The sequence below is a fragment of the Oenanthe melanoleuca genome, chromosome 4A (assembly GCF_029582105.1).
Source record: "Oenanthe melanoleuca isolate GR-GAL-2019-014 chromosome 4A, OMel1.0, whole genome shotgun sequence".
In the NCBI taxonomy this organism is placed as follows: domain Eukaryota; kingdom Metazoa; phylum Chordata; class Aves; order Passeriformes; family Muscicapidae; genus Oenanthe; species Oenanthe melanoleuca.
Window position 1 is genome coordinate 1,878,314 of NC_079338.1, and position 21,358 is coordinate 1,899,671.

Sequence of the window (21,358 nt, forward strand, 5' to 3'; positions counted from 1 at the left end):
TTTTTTTTTTTTTTTTTTTTTTCATGCAAACTTTTGCTTTCAGGAAGGAAAATCTGAGGAACAGCGGGCCTAGCAGGTGGGAGGGAGGTTAGGGGCATTCCAGCCAGTTTGGTGCAGCATTACCTCAGTTTCTCAAAAGCAGCTGTCACGGGTGGGTCCTTGTGGGGCTGTTCGCGGTCCGTCCGCTTGATTTTACAGTTCTCATCCCTCAGCGATTTCGAACTGGATTTATGACGGTAGAGTTTTTTATGGGTAGGTCCATTATTGCCTAAAGTGCTCAGGTTACTATAGTTTTTATCAAAAAAGGGAGCGTGAATGTCCGTGGTGAAGCCGGTGGAGCAGTTGGGGCGTCCGGGCTCGCAGCTCACGGCTTTGCTGTTTTTGCTCGAGCCCTTGTTGTTCGACTTGTGGTTCTTCGCCGCCCCCGGCGAGCCACCGTTCACCTTCTTCTTCGACTCTTGGGACGTCCCTGCCAAAATTTTAAGAGTTTTCAGTTTCAGGCTGTTGGACTCCGGTGACCGGAATATGTCAGGGACGCTGTTGTGGCCGACGGGGCCCCACAAGGGCTCGATGGAGGCCATCATAAACCGCTGCACGTCGGCCATTCCCGAGGCGATGTTGGACAGGATGTTGGAGGGTTCCTCGAACTCCCTCTGGTCGTCGTCCAGGAGGCTGCTGGTGTTGCCCAGGCTGGTTTCTGACCAGCCCGTGCCCCCCTCTTTTCCCAGTGCCCACTCTCCAGAGAGCCCGTTGTGCTTGCCCAGCTTCACCCCTGCTGGCCCGCAGTGCTGAGAGCCCTCGGCCACGCCCTTGGTGGCCGCGGCCACCGTGCCCAGCTGAGTGACCGCCCTGCCGCCGACGGCCGGAGCCTTCTCGCCGTTGACCCCTGCTGCATTTTTCCCTTTCCTGGTGGATTTGGGTGACTGCCTGGAGTTTTTCCCTTGCGGCTTATCGGTTCCTTTGTTGGTTTTGGGTGATTTTTTCCGGGTGGCTTTCTGGGAAGAGCTTTGGTTTGTACCCACATTCTTGCTGGATGAACTTTTCCTCTTCGATTTTGACACTTTGCTATTGGTGCTAATTTGACCAGATGGCTCATTAAATGTTGACAAGCATGGACTCTTTTCGAGAAGGCTGACAGAATCTTCATCGTTGAACATATGGAACTGGAACTGGTGATTATTTAAAGCAAACCCATTATCTGCCTGATCCTCGGTCTGCAGGACCCCACAGTTCCACTTGACCTTCTCGGAGCTGTTGAGGGAGGCCTGGGGGCTCTCCTGAAAGCCCTTCAGGGTGCCCAGAGGCTTGGCATCGGAGCCAGCTATCTGCGGGGACAGGTTGGGAGTGTCTGGAGGGGACATCTCCGAAAGCGACGACTGGCGGAACCTATCAGGCGTGAAGTTGGAAATGTCTAAAAGGTCCGTGGACTCCTTCAAAGGGGTGATTTCATCTATGCTCTGCTGGATCACTAGCTTGGGACTGCAGTGGGCCAAGAAATCGTCATTAATATCATCCTCGCCGTCCTTTTCACATGACTTTAAACTTAAAGAACTGTAATTGCTAGAACTAACTGACAATGAACCCACTGAATCAAAACTAATGAGCCTGCCATCATCCGTACTGAGTGTACCTCGTTGGAAATGAAAGCGCCCCTCTCCATTATTGAAATGACATGACTGATAAGAATCATCAGACTGCACTTGTTGGCTATCCGGCATGTAATTTTTTTGGTATAGCAATTTGCCGCTATTCAGATTGACTTGAGCGTATCCAGAGGCGGGGAGGCCGTCCGTGCCCGGGCCGAACTCGCTGGGCATCGCGGCCGCCTCCGGCCCGTCCCCGGGGAAGTCCTGGCGCTCGCCGCCCTTGCTGGCCGGCCACATGCTGCCGAAGCCGCCCTGCTCCATGTCCAAGTGGCCGGGCGACTGCTGCAGCTCCGACTCGGAGGGCGGGGAGAGCACGCAGCTCTGCGCCGGCTGCAGGGACGGGAAGGGCTTCTCGGGCGGGACGATGCTGGGGAGAGGGTGCTGCTGCTGCTGCTGCTGCTGCTGCTGCTGCTGCTGCTGCTGCTGCTGCTGCTCCGAGGGGTGCTGGGCGAAGTACGGGATCCCGGTGTTGCTCGACAGATCCGAAGCATCTAACAACGTCTGCAGATACCCTCCGGGGATCAGGGGTACATTGGTGGTGATATTAGCAGATGGCAGAGGCTTGTCTGAAGAGGAGGTGGATGGTAGGAAAGGAGAATTTTTAGCAACCTTATCCTCGTGGCACTCTGGGAGATGGGAGCTGTCTGAAGCACAGGGACTGTTTTCGTCCTTCAGACACGCTGCAGAGTCCTGGTTTTCCAGTGCTGGGGAGTCCTCTGCCGTACTGGTGGCAGCTTTGATCTTCTTGCACTTCAACCTGGCCTCACTTTTGAACTTGATTCTGCGGAGCACTTTCCGCTCCGTCCCCTTGTGCTCCCGCTCCTGCGGTTTGCATTTCACGGCGATGCCCGCGATGTCGTGGACGTGCAATCCGTTGGCACAGCTGGGGGTGGCGATGGCTAACGCCGGCAGCCCTTTCAGGCCCACGTCCTCCTTACTGCTGCAAGGCTGCTTGTGATCAGAGGAGCAAGAGCCCAGCTTGTTCACTGATTGCTCGATGGCTTTAATTCTTTGAATCCGGTGCCTGTTTGCTAGCTTGCATTTTCGCTTCCGTGGGTGAGGGAGGAACGAAGCATCTGAGCCGTTAAGATAGAAATTCTGCTTGTGGTAGAGAGACGATCTGAGCAAATCCAGCCGACTCTGCTGCCTCTCCTGCCAGAAGCCCTTCAGTGGGGCCAGCTTCTTGTATTTGCTGAGCAGCTCCTCGTTCAGAGTAACAGTTGTCTCGTTGGCATCCACTTTGCTGAGCTTCACCAGCATATGCTTCTCCCCTTTAAACCTGTTAATGATGATGTACTTGATGATCACGGGGGGCTCCTTGCGAGAGACTTTTCGCCGTTTCTTGGGGCACCACTCGTCGTCGTCCTCCTCCTTGGGCCCGTCCGGGAGCCACTCCTTCTTGTCCAGGATCTTCTCATTCTCGATGGAGTCCACATCGTACAGGTAGTCGTCGCTGTATCGCACTTTCCTCTTGGCCCGCAGCCCGTAGTTCTGCTGGATGAAGGAGCCGGAGTGGTCCCGGGCCAGGTACCGGCTGCAGTCCTTGATATCCCGCAGCACGTCGTAGGAGGACTCCGTGCAAGTGCTGTCGTCGCTGAACTCCCCGGAGTCCTCCGTGGAATTCACCGAGTCCAAGAAGTGGCTCCTCTTGGAGCTCACGTACTGCACCATCTCTGTGCTGTTGCAGGATTTATTTAAGGCAGCTTTCTCCTCCTCCTCGCCGTCCTCTTCCTCGCCGTCCTCCTCCTCCTCCCCCCAGATGATGCCTTCCTCGGATTTGAACTGAGAGGGGTCGGTGGCACCGCCGGGCCCCCTTTTCAGGGTGCTCCTGCTGTCCCTTTTGGTGCAGTTGCTGAACACGCTGGGGAAGAAGTTGAACTGGGCGTCCTCTTGTAGGGTGGTGGTCTTCTCCCGCACATTGTCCTGGAAAGATTCGTATCTGATCTTTAGGGAGCAGACATCACTTCCCAAGGTGGAGTCGTCATCGTCGAACATGTAATTGTCCACGTCTTCCTCAGAAAACAGATTTACAGAAAGCTCATTTTTGGAGCAGAGGTCAAGCAGCTCAATTTTACTTTCACTAATGAAAGATTCAAAATAGCCCCATTCCTGGTTGGGATTTGTTAGTAAAGGTTCCTCACCATTGCATTTGTCTAATAGTAATCCCTCGTAATAATTTTTCTGAGTGGGGTCCTCTGAATCACTGTCAGATTTTTCTGCATCTCTTTTGTCCGCTGCCCTCGATTTATGCATAGGGAAGCTTAAAAGCTGGTCTGAAAGCAGTTGATCCCCATATCTCATGGTTTCTCCTGTGCTCATGCAGTGAATCCCTATATCAGAGACCGAACAGGTGTCGTAATCCCTATTTATATCCCCCACTTTCAAGCTTATTCCCGGCTCGGCGTCGATGCCGTCCTTGGACTCGATGAAGCAGCCCAGGCAGGTCCGGCTGGGCTGCATCAGGCAGTCCCCGGTCAGCGCCGACATCCCGCCCGCCTCCATCATGGCGAACGGCGCCTTGTCGCCGTCGCCCGGCAGCGACCAGGAGCTCATGCCCTTGGTCACGCAGGACGTCAGGGAGATGGCGTGGGCCGAGGGCTCGTCGGAGTGCTCGGGGACATCGGTGAGGCGCAGCGGGGACGGGGGGCTCAGCAGGCACGGCTTCCTGCCCGCGGGGCCGCGCTGGCCCGCGGGGCCTTCCCGGGGAGCCTCGGCGGCGCTGCACGGCCTCTCCTCGGCGTCCGGCGCGGGCGGCTCTGCGGAGGGAGCACAGCCACAGGTCAGACACGCCTGATGGGTGCTGGTGTCTTGTTAATATCAGCCTTCTGTTATTGCCCCAGTTCATGGTTTAGTCCAAAATTATATCCTCCCGCCCGCCTTGTCAATCTATCCTTGTCAGTCCTGCTTTGTGTCAGCCCCCTGCTCGGAATTCCCCTCTGGAAATCCTCTAAAACTCAACATCTCATTAGTCCATGTGACTCAGTTTTCCCCCCTACCTCCCTCATTGGACAATCCTTTGTGAACCCTATCCTTTACTCCTCCTCACAATTTATCCAATTTGCGAATTACCTTCCCCTTGAACCTCCCCCATATTTAAGCTGTTGCACCTTCGCCATTTTTGTCTTTTGCCCCCCAGATTCCCCAAAGTAATACATCCTTATTATTCCCTCCTTCCAACACAATCTGACAGCCAAAAAGGCCGTGGAGCCATAGCTCAAACCACATCTAAGGCCTCCTGTTCCTGGAGTGTGACCCACTCCAGGCACAAAGTGAGAGCAGCTCTGCCTGCTGGGTCAGGTTACCCCACCCTCTGCAGGTCTCAGGCTCTCCAAACCCTCTCCCCTCCTCCCCAGGGCTTGGTGGTGACTTTTCCCAAGCCCTTCCCAGCAATCCTGCCCTCCTGGATCCTGGAACATGGTGGTGTGTGTGGAAGGCAGAGGTAAACACGCTGCAGCCAGCTGGAAGAGGTACAAGAGCACATTTAAAACACCCAACCCATCCTCTCTTCCTTCCTCATATCCATACGGTTACCTGGAAACTGCCTCTCAAACCTCACAAATGTTATTAAAAAAAACAAAACAAGCCTAATAAAAATCTTCTCGTTAACAGTGAAAAAATTAACGGGAAAATAAGATTCTTAAAGAAACAAAGCACCCCACCCCCCCTGCGGGGTCTGAGCTTGCACACACCTGAGCTGCTTTACTGCTCCAGAGGCAGGAAGTGATGGCTGATTCTAAAAACCCAGCAGAGTCTTTTTGTCACTGTCCACGCCAAGGGAAGGCACAAGATAACACAGAGTTTAAAGCAATTATTGTTAGAATTATTGTGGGGTTTGCCATTCTTCCCTAATCACTAAAAATGCCTTTTTAGTCATGTCAGGATTTTTTCCAACCTAAGGATTTTTTTAGTTTTACCTCGTTGTGCTTCTTTTATGGCAGAATAAAGTCATGAATGTACTTTTATCTGACTCCTGGCTCAACGGATGGTATGACCCTTGAAATTTAAATATGATGTCTTTTCATCCATGAACATGCTCTGATATCTCTGTATTAAAAAATACATATATATATATTCCAATGAGTGCATTCATCCCAGCCTGAGAGCTCTGCCAGCCTGGAGCCTCGTGCTTTTGTTATGGCTCAGGCCTTTCCTTTTTGGTGGCTCCACTGAAGGCAGAGGGCTGAGAGCCTTCCAAGGAGGGACAAGTGCTTTAAAACACAACTGGGGCATGCAAAGGGATTTATTTGGCTGCTGTGACCCTCCACAAGTGCTCTTATTCCAAAGAGGAATTCTCTTATTTCTGAGAGGAAAGTGAGTCTCCTGCACCCTTGGCAGCCTGGGGAGGGGAGGTTTGTGCTGGCACAGGGAAAACCCCCCAGGTGGGGAGGATGGAAAGAACAGGATGCCATGGAAGGAGTGGGGTGCTTGCCTGTGCCAAAACCCCCTAATTTCATCCCAAAAACTCCCATTAGTTTTGTGCTCCAGGGGCCTTAGGGATGGAGCCATCAGTGAACAAAGCACAAACTGGAGCCTCACTGCACTCCCAGGACTTTAAACCTTTTCCCAAAGACTCCCTAGCTCCAACCAGGAGTGCAGTGCAATCCCTGTCACCATCTTCAACATGAACCACTTGGAAAAGACCAGACTGGCTTGATTGAAAAGGGTTAACAAAAAGGAAATAAATATAAAAGCTGATTTATGAGTCCCTCCCACCAGTCTTCAGATCAGAAATGCAGAGGTGGTATCTTTTTCCTTAAGCACCAAAACAAATTAACCACTGCAGTTCCACTTCAGAAGTAAAATAAAATAAAAATCAGCTTGGAGCTGACAGGAAGCATGGAAAATTTGAGGATAAAAGAAGAATGTCTGTGAATGCTGTAAGACTCAAAGAAGGGGGAGGCAGAAAGCTGAAATTCAATCTCAAAAGCTGCATTCAATAGGCAAAGCTGCTATTATATAAAATAAACTGTCTCTGGGCGTTTCTTTGGGTTTATACTTGTGTGAGTGAACTTAACTCTGGTGAAATACAAATGCCAAAACCTGATTTTCTGGGGCTCTGTATCAGCCTAAAATCAGGCTCCTGTTCAACTGATGCTCCAAGGGGATACAGTTCACACAGAAAACGCTGGAGAAGCAAAACCACTTTCTCCCAGTTTCACCCAGTTTCACCCAGCAGCTCATGGGCAAGGGGAGGTGGCAGCTGCAGAGCTCCTGGCCTTGGATCCAGCAGCAACTCCCACTCACCAGTGTTCAAACTGCAAGTTTAAACTGACAGAGGGCAGGCTGGGGTGGGATATGGGCAAGGAATTGCTGGCTCCAAGTGGTGCCCAGACAAGCTGTGGCTGCTCCTGGATCCCTGGGAATGTCCAAGGCTGGATGGAGCTTGGAGCAAGCTGGGATAGTGGAAAATGTACCTGCCATGGCACTGGATGGGCTTTAAAATCTCTTCTAACCTAAAGCACTCTACAGTGTTATGGCTAATTAAAGCACTTTTTAAGCCCTGTTTATTTGAATTCCATGGAAGTGATGTGAGGTTCTAAAAATCCCCTCCTCACTGCTCAGGGCAGCACAGATTTTGTTGCCCACTGGAGCAGACAAAAAGGCCACAAAATCCCTTTGCAGCTCCAGCAGCTGCAGCTTCAGCCTGTGTAGGCAGGAAGGGGATGGGCTGGCAGGGACAGAGACCTCCCAAATTACATCCCAGGGGGAACTGTGAGCATGTGCCTCACCTGCCACCAGCCTCAGCTCTGGGGTCCTCGTGGCTGGAATTGCTCCCAGGGCTTGGTAAAGAACATTTGTCTCTACACCTTGTTTAGAGCTGACAGAAAGATCTGAACATATGTCAGAGGACCAAGCCCCTGATATCTAACAGGATCAAATTTATATATAAATAAAATCCATCTATCTATCTAAAGATTTATGGCCCAATACAAAATGTAAAAAGGCATGAAATTAAACATGAAACACATTGAAGAATGAAAGCATCAGGCTCTGCCTCCCCTCTGCATTTACTGTGGCCAGAGATTACAGTCCAAATGACCTGGGAAAATGCTCAGAGCCTTATTTATTTCCATCAGGCTTTCAGACAGCTGAGCACTGCTACTCCTAATTAGTTATTCTGAAAGCAAATAGAGAATCAATGAAATAGATACAGACAATTTTGGGAGGCTGCTGCAAGGGGCTGATCCTTCCCCACCCATGCTGGAGGCTCCCAGGAACAGGAGCTGAGCAGGAAAGGGATTGCAGAACAGGGAACCCCACGTGCTGGGTGATGTGACACAGGCAGGAATGAGCTCACACATCCAACCTTCCCTTCCCACTAATCCTGGCTTCTTTCTCCTACCCAATCTCTGTCCCACTTTGTAGGGACTAAGTGTCCTCCAGCCAAAATTTTTCTAATATTGGCTAATGGGATCAAAATGCTAAGAGAGGGAAAAATTCCCAACAAATAGAGGGGCTACAAAGCCCTGGATGATTTTTTTCTCCAAGGAACCAAACTAAAATCTCAAATCCAAACTGCATGAGCTCATAAACATTTCCAGCCATGCCCATGCACAGGTAAAAGCAGCTCTTGTTAAGGCCTAAATAGGTGTAGATTTATGGCTGGAATGATTCCTGTGCAGAAAAAACCCATTTACTCCCCTGCTCCACCTTGCAGAGATACCCACAAACTGCTAATATTAAATGCACAAAAGGAATTGGGAAAATAAGTTGGCTTCCAAGTTGTCACTGCTCCCTCATGTACCATAATTAAGTTCCTTACCATTTTCCTTCACCCCATTAATCAGGATAGTTTCTTGGTCTTCTGAGGCACAATCCTGCTCTTGTTGGTCATCCATCAATTTAACCTCTTTCTGTTCACTCCATGCCCCACTGCATCTGGCCAACCTGCACATTTCCAGAAACACAACCAGAGTCAGTGCAATCCCCAGGATCAGCTCAGGGAACCGTGAATAAAGAATAACAACAATAAAACACCCCCACACAGCCTCTGCTGCCTGCATCCTCCTGAAGAGGACAAATCCAATTGATTTCGCCTCTCAGCTTGTCACTTTTCCACTCCAAAAGCCAAGTCTCATGTATTTCCTTCCCCAAAGTCCTGCTCAGCACCCTGCAGGACCCCCCACATCACCCCAAATTACTGTGCAGAGGCACTTCACTCATGTCCAGCCAGAGAGATGGAGAGGATTCATCCCAGTTCATCCACAGCAACTCTGTGGTGGAGCTGGAAAAAAATACAGGTACTGGAGTGACAGCTGCTCACCTGCTATCAGCTCAGCCCTTCCAGGCACGGGCAGGAATGAAAAACTTCCCCAAAAAGCAGATTTTGGCTCATTCCCCAGACCCCTGGGACTGTCCCCATGTCCTCACTGGGAGAAGCTCCATCTCCAGTGAGGGATGAGCCTGACTGGCCCTGGGGGGGCTTCACCAGAGCAAAGAACCTGAGATGAGGACCCAGCCCAGATCTTCTCCCTTCCTCCACCCTTCAAAGCCCCACCTGCCTAAGAGTGATGTGGCTGAAACCCAGGCATGGGTGGCACTGCAGAACCCTCACTGTGCTCCTGACTGACACAATTTCACTTCTTGAACTGCAAATTCAAGTCAAAATTTATTTCATGCCCTTCTGGCAACTCAAACTAATTTTTTTTTCTCTCTCACAGAACAGGTATTAAGATTGTAGCATTGGTTTAGGTGTTTTTCTGGGTTTTTTGTTTTTTTTTTGTTTGGATTTTTACTTATCCCATCAACATTTGTCAGTGTCTGCTGTTCCCACAGCACTCACTGCCCTGGGGTTCAGCAGCCAAGCTTCATTCATATTCAGATTTGCAGTGGAGTCCTCTTAATTAACGTGAAATCTTTACAACCGCCTTAGTAAGTGAAACCTTCACCCAACTTAAAGATGTTGTGACACTGAGAGGAAGATAAGAATAACAAGCATCAGTAACTCCATTCCTTTGCATATTTAGAGGAATATTTAACTAACCCCAAGAGTTTTCCTTTGATGCAAATCCCCCTCTCAAAGCTCTCCAACTCCAGCCTGTTTGCTGGTTTAAGACCCCTCTCCTGCCAGCACCCTCCCCACAGCCTGAGCTCCCTCTCTGGCCTTTCACTGCTGACATGCTGGAGCAGGAGAGACTCCACAAGCCAGAGATCAGAGTTATTTTTCCATGCAGGAGATTAATGTCTGAGTGTGGAAGGTGCTCTGTATCTGCCACTGACAGGCTACAGCTCCATGTAATAATACACAAATAATATCTTGATAACATCTCCTGCCTGTTAAATGTGCCTTCATTAACAGAAGTGTTAATGAATTAAGTTTTTAGAATATCTATTAGTGAAAATATTGATAAAATATTGTCAGCCTTGGGAGAACCAGAGGGGTCTCAGGAGACCAGAGAACATCCTGGCTCCACACATGGGTCAGTGTGGCTGCTGGGCAGGGGCTGAGGTGTCACAGGGACATTAAATCCCATCCAGTGCCACCACCTTCCACTGTCCCAGGTTGTCCAAACCCATCCATGAGGAAGGAGTCCATCTCTCCTTGATGCTGATGGATACTCAAGGGCCAACCTGATGGAACAGACAGGGGGGCAGGCAATGAGCACAATGAGAACAATGAGCAAACAGCACAAAAGGAGAGTTTACAGACCTTTCATCTCATAGCAGTGTGATTTTTTGGGATGTGTGTGCACAAGGGGGAGGGAAGCACACCAGGGATGTTCCCAGTGGATGAGATCCAAGGCTGGAGAAGACAATGAAGACAATGAAATGCAACAACAAAGGGGATGTGCTTGGGGACTGTGAGCCAGAGCTGAGCTCCAGAAACCAGCTGGGAAGAAATGAGAAGGGTCCAGGTGGGTGATTTTCCCAGGGTCAGACAGAGATGAAGCACAGATGGGACAGACAATCCAAGTTTGCTGAGAGCTGCTGAACAAGGCACCTTTGGGATCAGAGTGACCAGGAAAGGTGAGACCCCAAAAGGGACAGGGAGAAACAGCAGCAAGTGGGAAAGAAAAGCTGACAAAGGGGCTGGGTGGGATGCAGGACAGGAAGGAACAAAGAGAAGAACAGCTGGGTCCCAGGCAAGAAAAACGAAACCAGGAGAGGTCTGGGGGATAAAGGTGGTGTGCAGAGAATCCACTGGGCAGCAGGAGAACACAGAACACAAGAGTCACCTGCAGACTGAGCTACAAAGGGACAGAATACAGATTTCAGAGAGGCATGGCTGGGGTCATGCTGTCAGGAGAGCTGGAGGGAAGAAAATCAGGCAGCAGCTTGAAGTTTATGAACTTGACTGGAGCCAGAGTGGGTGGAGGAAGAGGATGGGGGGAGGAAGGTGATGGGCAAAGCTGTGGGGCTGGATGAACTGCAGGGCTGAGGAGGAGGAGGAGGAAGAGCAGCACAGCAGGGCTGGCTGTGCTTCAAGGACAGGCACAGCACCTTCAGCCACAGGCAGGGATTCAGAAGCACTTCTGCTGATTGCACTGTGGGCTTTGGGGCACCAGCCTGCTAAGATCACAGCTGGCACCACAGAAAGGCACTGGAGATGGAGGGGAAGAGGCCACAGGAACAAGCAGAGGAGCTGAACAATAATCCAACCAGTTCTAAGCACAAGATGGACAAATTGATGGGCAGAAGGAGGGGATTCAGCAATACCCAGGGCTCAGTGACCTGGAGAAACCCTGCCAGCCCTAGGGCTCAGGTCAGGTGAAAGAATGCAAGTGCCTCTAAAATTCCCCATTCCTCACAATTCCTGTCACTTTTCCCATTTCTAGTGCTAACAGGGCCATACAAAACCTGGTAGTGACCAGCCCACACATCTGGGAGAACACAAACACAGCACCACAAAGGAGCCTCTGCCACCAACCTCCTGCTGCCTTCAGCCCAGGGGGCCAAAAAACCCAAAATAATCTTTTGTTCTCTTTCGAAAAACCTCCTGAGACACTCAAGAGTTTTTATGGGTGTTGGTGTTGCTGGAGTGGAGGCAAATGTGGCTGGAAAATGATGTCCCAGCTGAGGCCCCACCAGCTCCCAGCACAGAGCAAGATCCTGGTGGAATGTCCCCTCACCAGCTCCTTGGAGTAAAACAGATTATTTCTTCTTCTAGAAATTACTAGAATCACAGAATCCCAAAATGATCTCTTGAACAGAGAAGGAAAATTGCAAAGCTAAAAATCCTGGACACATCCCTCACTCACCTCCAGTCACATAAAGGAGGGACCTGATGGTCACTTAAGCCCACCCAAACTTCAGGATTTAAGTATGTTCCTGTTAACACTGATTTTACACAGACAAAAGGGGAAATGCCATCCTTTTATACAACCAAAAAAACTCCATCTGCTCAATGGCTGCCCTGTAGAAAGAGAGCAACAAGTTGTTTTGCTTCTTTGTCATTTTTTTTTCCCCGAGACTGGTGCAGCTTTTCTAAATAAATGTTTACAAATTGTCCATCACTTCACTGTGTCAGAGGTGCCATGGGGAGATGATTTCCCCTTCAGGCTCTCCAGATCCCCAGATGCCAGCCCAAGCAGGAATTGTGCCAAGGGGTTTCCTCCCTTTGAGGACTCCCTGCAGATTCCTCTTGGGAAGATTTGGCTCGTGGCATTTCCCAGCAGAACCAGGGATGGTCACAGTGATGCCCTGGATGCACTTACAGGGGATAAAGCAAACAAATTGGTCATGATTGCCACAGAATCCAGTGCTTGGCCACCTACATCTATATATTTATATATCTATATAATCTATAAATACAAATATTTATCCACTGCTGGTTGAACATCACCTCATTCCTATTTCCTGGGTACCACCATTACACCATAGAGCTCAATACTCTCTGCCCAGACAGAGGAGGGGAAAAAAAAAATCTACAAGGCAAAAATAAGAAAGAGCTCAGGAGCCTGACTGCAAGTCCAGCTGCAGACATGGGAATTCTGTGAGTGGATGAGATTCTGAGCTGGTGATGGCTGCTCTGGAATCAAAGTGAAACAAAAGGTCCCCCACACCCAGACAAAACCCAACATCCCATTCACACCCAGCTTCCACATCCTCAGTGCTGTAGCTCATGAGGGTAGATGGAGAGGGAGTATCCAAAGTGAAGCAGAATCTTTTTATGGATTAGTGGGGGAAGAAAGTGAAGGAGAAAAAGAAACTGTGGCTCCTTTTTTTCCTGCAGAATTGTGAATAAGTGCAGGTGTTCTATATATGCAGTTGTATCTTTCAAAAAAAGAGCTTTAGAGAAATTAATTACATGTCAGAGCCTCTGACAGGTCTTTTAAGAATTGTGATACTTTTGAATGAAAACATTATATACTTAAAAAGAAATACCATGTAAATGTCTCGGAGATGTTTACAGTCAGTGGAGTAACAGTGGGAGAGGATTGAGCTCTCCCCGTGGATGGGGATGCTGAACACACCCTGCAGGACCTCAGCCACTGCTGCAGGAGCTCAGAGCAGAGCTCAGGGCCAGGAACTGCCTGGGAACACACCCCAGGGTCACCCCAAAATCTGAGCTCACTTCTGTCCCCCTCCAGGCTCCATCCCTGAGCTCCTCCCAGCAGCAAGGACATCACACACCCCTCCTGCTCTGCTGCCAGCTGGGGCTCTGCAGAGGACAAGAGCCAGCTGGTTTCTGCTGGGTTGGGTTTTTCCCCTTTTTTTCCCCCCTCTTCAGTCCCACAGCAGGACACAGGACAGAATTTCCCGTGGAGGAATTGTGGTGAGGCAGCACCAGAAGCCACAGCAAAGCCAGGCTGGTTGTTCCTGACCTGAAGGAAGCTGTTTGCCTCCCAGATTCTGAAATTCCCTGATCCTTTTTATTTCAGAGATGCCATTTGACCCTTGCTTTTTCACTATAATTTCATAATTGGGTGATAAAGGCTCAAAATTTTCTCTTGCCAGCACATGAGGGTGGGGTTTTAATAATAACAGCACCTCTCTGAGTAAAGCTCTGTTTCCATGAATTCACATTTCTGCCTGGGCCAAGGGTCTCAGATTTTGCCCATGACAAAATGAAAATGCCCATGAAAAAGGGATGTTGGACTTAGGGGTTCTGGTTTCAAAGCTCTTTTCCCAGGAAAATCTCACAAGGAAATTGCAGTTCCCTGGGCTTTTCCTATCAATGATGGAGAAAAGCCCAAGTGAAGGAGAAACAGGAAACAAAGAAGGGTTTTGTGGGTCAATCCCACCCTAAACCCTACAAGAAGGTAAAGCCTGACAGAGCCAAGGTTAGCTGGGAATAGGTTCAGGTATAAATACAGATAAAAACCTCCAATTAGGAATAAATCTGGGGGGGAAATAAAGTTGATTTTTTTTTAAAAAAAGGAGCTTGCAGAGAAAACGAAGAAGACAAAAACCACAAAAAGAGGAAACAATCTCAGAACTGGTGTGTTCCCAGAAGGTGTAAAGGATGGATGAGTTGTTAATATTCATAGCAAGCCTCCACTTCTCCTCAGCTGCAAGCAGATGCAACAATTACTGCAGAGCCCAAGCCCCAACTCCAGCAGACCCCTAGATATGATATTAAGAACAGGCTATTTAAAGCCAGCTCTCACATCAATGACAGTTTCTGACCTTACTCTGGGAGGACAAAAGGTGTGAGTGTTTCAAGACCTGTCACAAACAACTTGAAGGCAAAAGGAAGGAAGTGAACAAAATTACAGCCTTCCTGACAAAGCACATGTTAAATACCAAAGGAGCTTTCTCTGTAAATGTATTCTCAGCCATCAAGAGCAGCAGCTCATCACAAAGGGAAAAAGGTGGCAATTAAAATCCTGGAGGAGCTGAAACGCATGAGGGAACCTCTGAAATGTGGAAGAATTCAGAATAAAAGTGTCCTGGGTTAGGGAAGGCAGAGCTGCCAAAGCCCAGAGAGGAGAGCTCCAACATGCAAAGCAAGAAATGGAAAAAGCACTGGAGAGAAGGGGAAGCTGGTGGGGAAATGGGGAACAGAGAGACTGAGAAAATGGAAGGGAAAAGGATCACAAAGAAAGGTTGGTGGCCTCAGATGAGCACAGCTCCACTCCACATCCCCACAGTGACCTGAGGAAACCTGGATGATTCAAGCAAGGAAAAATTAAATATCCCTTTTTTTACCCAGTGTGGGATGAATTTGCACATGGGGCCAGGTAAATATTCCCCAGGGAATAATGAGGAAATGCAGGAGCCCAGGTGGAGCTCATGAGGGTTTCAATGAGTGCACCCCATTTTGAGGACAAGAAGTATAAAGAGAATTCCTGCCTACCAAGAGCAAGGGAGGATGATTAAGAAGAGTCTCTGAGGTTTTATTTTGGTCATCCTCTCATATTTTATAGAAGTGGAAGGAAATGAAGCAATAATTAGTGTCAGCAGCTGCAGAGTTTTGAAAAGCACTGGCAAGTGAGGGGGAGATTTTCATCTCCTGAAAATGAGTAAGAACACAAACTTTGGTTTAGCTGGGATGGCCAGAAGTAAAAACATTTCTAATTAACAGAATCACAGAATGGATTGGACTGGGAAGGACCTTAAAGCCCATCTCACCCCCTGCCATGGGGACAGGGACACTTTTCCCTATCCCAGGGTGTTCCAGCCCCTTCCAGCTTCCCCACCCTCCCAGGAGAGGTTTTCCTCATTCCTAACCTGAATTTCCCCTCTGGCAGTTTAATCTCCCTTTCCTTGTCTGGAAAGCCTCTCTCCATCTTTTTTCAGAGCTCCCTTTAAGCAGCAGAGGTGCCCAAATCCAGCCTGTGATGTTGCTTTTTGCCTTCCCTCCTCACATTCCAAACGTGTCATTTTCACTCCATCTCTGGATAGAAAGTTAAGATAAATCAGAAATGTTAAGGGCCTGGATTTCTGAGGAAATTAAGACTGGAATGATTAAAAAACTCCAACTCTCATAAATCTGCAAAGGTTGAAAATTCAGCAGTGGGGTATTAACCTCAAAAACCACGAGGACTCTCCAGAGCTAATTACACATCAGTCTGCTCTGAAATAACAAAAGAATAGTTTGGGATGGAGATTTCTTGATGGGCAGAATTGCTTCATTCAAATTTATTACCCAGATTCTCTTCCTGCTGCTGTATTTATGGATCCATTGACAAACCAGTGCCTGAAAAACAAACTCTTCCTGTGAACCTCATCAGGAAACAGGAGAAGCCAAGGTCAAGTGCATTAAGATTGCAGAAGCTGATGAAGAAAGGGGATGTTTCAGAGTCCCTCACACACTTATTATGAAATAATTCAGCTGAAGAACTGGGTGTAAAATGTTGTTCAGAGATCTGGATTGATGCAGAGCCAGCACAGCACACACAGAGTTGGATTTCACAGGGATATGCTGAAGAAAAGTCTCAGCCCTAAATTTTGCCATTGCCTCTTTCCCTATGAGAAATATTCTCTTCTTTTCCCTGTTAAAAAAAAGAACACCAGGTTTAAAAAAAGAAGGAGGAAAAGAGGAATTTTTTTTTTTTTTCTGTATGAATTTGTAATATATTAAAGTTTGGATTAAGGAGGGTAATTAGGCTGGTGCTGGAGGAGGATGTGAAAACTCATCAGGATATTTGCAGTAACCCTAGTGGGGTAAACATTCCTCTTTTCTAATATCTTCAAATTAGAATTTTAGAGGAGAAAAAGAAATTTTAACAAATCTCGTTTGTCTCTTATTAGCAATTAGCTGGCATGGACTCTGGATAAAAAGTGTTAATTTCTAAAGTACACATCATTTTCATAAAAGCACAGATAGGAAACCAAACAACAGAGTGCTTGGCTTAGGCACAGGAAGGAATTAAGCTGGAGCAAGGGGAGGAAGAGCTCATTCCTTCCATGTTTTACACACATGGAAATATTACTATTAAATACCACTATCATTAGCTATATAAAACTGTATACTATATGTATAATATATATATGTATATAAAATTAAAATATATATGAAATATAATAATAAACTAACAATATAAAAAATCTTAAAATAACTTTGTAATACTTAAATCTCCAACCTTCTATTCTATTCTATTCTATTCTATTCTATTCTATTCTATTCTATTCTATTCTATTCTATTCTATTCTATTCTATTCTATTCTATTCTATTCTATTCTATTCTATTCTATTCCATTCCATTCCATTCCATTCCATTCCATTCCATTCCATTCCATTCCATTCCATTCCACTCCTATTAAATATTAAGTTCTACAATCCCAGAATTGTTTGGGTTGGAAGGGACTTCAAAGCTCATCTTGTTCCTATGAGCAGGGCCATGCCATGTGCTGAATTCTGGGCCATGAGCTTTAAGAAACAAAAGAAAAAAGTGGCAATAATGAGAAATCCCCCCAAAAAGGGTGATGTGGAAGACAAAATACCCTTGGACAATTTCTCCAAGTTTCCAGCCAGATCCTTTGAATATTCCTGAAGAACTCCCAAGTTTCAGAAGGATTTTTCCTTTCTATGTACATATAAATTTCTGCACTGATGGCAGATGGGCCCTTCCACACAATTTCCTTTTTAAACTTCCAACTTCATGCAATTCCTGCATATTCCTTGTGCTTGGAAAGGAATGCCTGTGCTTTCAGCTCCAGAGCACAAAGCTGGGGCTGCTTCTGCTCATTTTGTTTTGCTTGTAAGACCTTTAATTACAGAAGCAGGTAGCATCTCTTAATTTCATCATCATCATCATTTTTCCCTGAGATCACCTTGGTGCAGCAGCTCTGCCTGGCAAGAGCCTAAAAATGACCTGCAGCACCTACTGACTAGAGTTTATTTTCCTGAGTAGTTTCCTACAGCTGGACCAGAGATTTTACAGGTAAAAAAAACAACCTCCCAGTCTCATCCCATGATGTGCATCCAAAGGAGGGAATGTTTCTGACTATAAAGGGAATCAGGGGAGGTGGGAAAAGGAAATGATCAAAACACTTATCACACTGAGAAAAGAACTTATTAGGCCCGATAAGGAGTTGGAATTGATGACAATTATAAGATACCATCCATTTTTAGCTAATAATTCAGAAAATGGATGAATTATTTGAGGAATAATATGTGATCATTTATTTAAAGACTTATACTAATGTATACGCTGGAGGAAGCAGAGCTGAGGTTGGAGGAACAGTTTAACTCTTACATTCCTGGAGATTCCTCCTTTCCACTCAAATGCAGATTTATTAGCACTGGATTTAGTTTTAGGGTTACAGAAAACATCAAGGCAGTTTTATACACAACCTTCTTTTCCTCCACTTTCCTCTTCACCTTTAAGAAATCCAACTTTTTGCCTTTGAGAAGAAGAATATTCAAAATTCCCAAACAGCCCTGTCCTCACTCCACAGACCTCAGCAGATCATACAATTAGATGGAAATAACAAATCTAAAGCCACATCTCTTAATTTTACATGGAAAGATTTTGGGTTCTGCAATTTTTGAAGGCAAAATCCCACATTGAGAGAGACTGCATCTCCTAAGATATCAGTCCAAATCCCCATCCGTATCCAGGTAACAATCTGGAATGCTGATATTTAAGAGGAAAAATATCTGGACAGCTGCCCCAGCTCCCTGGGAAGCAATGTTTAGTTAAAGTCTTGGATATCACTGAAAGAAGATGTGGAGATGTCACACTGAGGCTGGAGCATTTTCCAAGTGCTGAATTATTCACCCGTGAATCTCAGATGTGAAATCCAAATGCTCCGGTACTGCCCCGGCTTTAGACAATGGCTAATTCCTTTCTGTGCCACTGCAGGGTCTCTTCATCAGCTTTCTTTCATCCATAATCACAGCCAGGTCATGGATTATTAGTCATATTCAGTGCAGAATTCAAACCCTGCTGCACCAATCAGCCAGGCTGGGCTCCCCCCAGTTAATGCTCCCGGAGCTGTGAGTGCTCCTGGCACAGGGACACAGGGACACAGGGACACAGGGACACAGGGGACACAGGGACACAGGGGACAAATGCAGCAGCCACTCACCCCAGGGAACAGGGATGGAGCCCCTGAGCTGGGAGAGGACACAGAACAGAGCAGAGAAAGTCTATATGTTTCCCCTCCATGTGAAGAAAAAAATCATAAAGACAGGCATTTATCAGCCTTTGCTGGAGGTGTTACTTTGCATATCAAGCCATGAGGATGCAATTGTTTCATTAGGACTTTGCTGCTGTTTGTAACGTTTAATGAGTCTGGGAGAAGAGAGGAAGAAAATACTGCAGGCACTGCCACAGCCAAGATAAATAGGTAAACATCCCCTGCCTGACATCACTTAATGCATCACAGCCCTGCTCACTCAGGGCAGCCAGGAGATCAATTCTTCAGCAAAAATAAAAAACTCATATCCAAATCTGAGCTCACAAGGCAAGGGATGATGTGACAGGAGGGAAATTCAGCTTGGCTGGATGCTCCAGGCTTCTCTTTGTCTCCTCCTCATGCCAAGCCCTGCTGAGGGGCTTTGCTTGCCACAAAATCAGGGTTTTGTTGCTTTTCCTCAAAATAAACAACCTGACTTTTAAAAAACTTTCTCAGGAGTCAGCAGTGATGTGTTCCCAGCCTCTCAAGGACGCTTCATTGTCAGTTCCAAAGTGGCCCAGATAAATTGAGAGCAATGATGGAACTGCTAAGGAAAAGTAAAACCAAACAAAGAACCCAGCTTCTCTTTGGCAAAGCTAAAAAACATTTCATATCACTTCAAATCCCATCTTATTTCTGGTTATACTTCTGAGCCTCCCACTGTAAAGAGTAAGATCTCAACAAAGTCAAAACTCAACTGAAAACAGATTAATTAATGCTAGCTGAGGGATGAATTCATGGCTTTGCACCAATTCCCCTGGAAAACCAAGACCAGAAAACACACAGGATACACTTCAAGTTTTTCCCCTTGGGTGGGTTTGCTCATGTCCCCTCTGCCACCCACCTGTGCCACCCTGACCCTCAAACACAAGCCAAGATTTAAGGGATGGCCACTTCAGACCAGAACACCTCAGTTTCCAGGGGGAAGATGATGTGATGGACGGGCACCCAGAGCTCCCCAGCCCAAAATCTCCAAGCCCACAACAGAACATTGGCTGATATTCCTCCCAGACCCCTGCAAACAGCAAGGAGAGGGGAAACACAAAGGAAAATGGAGCTTGGCAGTGAAACACCATCGTGGATGTGGCTGCATGGTCCATCTGTACCCTGTGCTGCTCCAGCTCCAGCAGCTGCTGCCAACACTGCTGGCCTGAGCTGGCCAAAGCCCAGCAAATTCCACCCTCCAGGTCAGTGCCAGTGGATGGCCAGGGTGCACAATCACCATCTCAGAGAGGAGAAGGTCACTCCTCTTCTAAACCTCTCCTCCAAACCTCCTAAATCCAGCCCTGCTGCTGGGATAAGAGGAGGTGACCTTCACATCCCATGGCAGCACGAGGAGAGGCAGCCACCTCCAGGGGATTTAACAAAATCCTGCACCACCTTATTCCCTCTCAGCCTCAACACTCTCCTTTTCCACTCTGCAATGAGAAGGGGTGCAAGGCAGGAGCCTGCACATCACAGAGCACCTCGAGTCCTGCTCAGACTCCCAGACATCCAGGGCTTTTTTGGGCAGCAGCTTCCTTCTATTCTGGGCTCAAACTGATTTGGCAATTTTGAAGAACGTGCTGCAAATTGCTCTGCTAATCACAGCAACTCCAGCCATGGAACTGGATGAAAATAACATCAGTGCTGAGACACAGAGCTGAGATCAGCCAGGGAATGCTGAGCTGAGCTGCCTGCTCTGGAGCCACCCTGGTGCCTGCCTGGAACGCTGCAGCCTCCCCAGCTTTTCCCTGCTCTGCAGTGATTCCAGATTCCAGATGGCTGCTTGCATCAATTCTACAATAACAACACTTAGATTTTCAGTGTTTTCAGCACAGCAAGTGGTTTTGTCGTGGCCATGGCCTTTCCCAGGCTGCAGTGCCTTCCCAAAGCCACCCACGCTGGCACACAGGGATCTGACACCCTGAGTGTCACCCACACCATTCATCCAGCTCAAAAATAAGGGATCTCTCCCAGGAAATACTGACAGACACAAAAGATTTAAAATTCCTCTTATGCCAAGTTGCCTCTAAACCCTTTTACTGGAGACAGAGCTTTGTGACAAGTGGGGAAAGGTCTGTCCTGAGCATGTGGGTGCCACTGTCTGACCTCACACCCTGCTCAGCTCTGCCTTCCCCAGCATCCTCTGTGTCCTAACAGCCTGCAAGGAGAGTCTGTGCCCCCATCCTCTGAGATGAAGATGGATGGATCCCTCCCTTCTGCACCCCAGCTGAGATCCCAGCACCTCCCACCTGGGTCTGGAGAACTTTGGGCATCAACTCCCACTCCAAGCCAAGGAATCTCCCACCATGGAGACACAGTGAGACTGTGACACTGTGTTGTGTAATTTCCAGCTCATAACTTCAGATTTCTAATGAGATAAAATTAAAACTTTCAGTCAGATAAACCAAAAATCATGCTCCAAGCAGGGACACAGACCCAGGGCTGGTCCTGGTCACTGCCATGGGTCAGCCAAGCTGTGCTTGTTTGGATTCAGATTTGCATTCAGTGTGAGGAGCAGAGGGCAGGATCCTGCTCCATGTGGGACACACACCAGCAAGTGTGGGGGAACAGCTCTGCAGGAAGTGAGGATTAAGAACCTTCCCTGTGCTGAAGGGTGTTCCCACCAGGGACTGTCCCAAAAACCACAGAAGAGGGAAGGGGAGCAATGCCCTCTCTGCTGGCTGCCAAACACAAAGGGGAGATGGAAGGACAAAGCA

General features: G+C 47.8%; 1 protein-coding gene across 2 annotated transcripts in view; it reads right to left on the reverse strand.

Moving 5' to 3' along the window:
- Positions 1-21,358, reverse strand: part of NEXMIF (neurite extension and migration factor) — a 155,354-nt gene that overhangs the window by 7,560 nt on the left and 126,436 nt on the right. The window contains exons 3-4 of one of the 2 annotated variants that reach the window (XM_056491447.1): positions 8,410-8,534; positions 124-4,402 (exon numbers count right to left, since the gene is read on the reverse strand). In XM_056491447.1, coding sequence (XP_056347422.1) covers positions 124-4,402; positions 8,410-8,485 — 4,355 coding nt within the window. In that variant the 5' untranslated portion in view covers positions 8,486-8,534. Of the gene's footprint in view, positions 1-123; positions 4,403-8,409; positions 8,547-21,358 lie in introns of those variants that run through there. The other variant, XM_056491446.1, reaches the window with a different exon arrangement.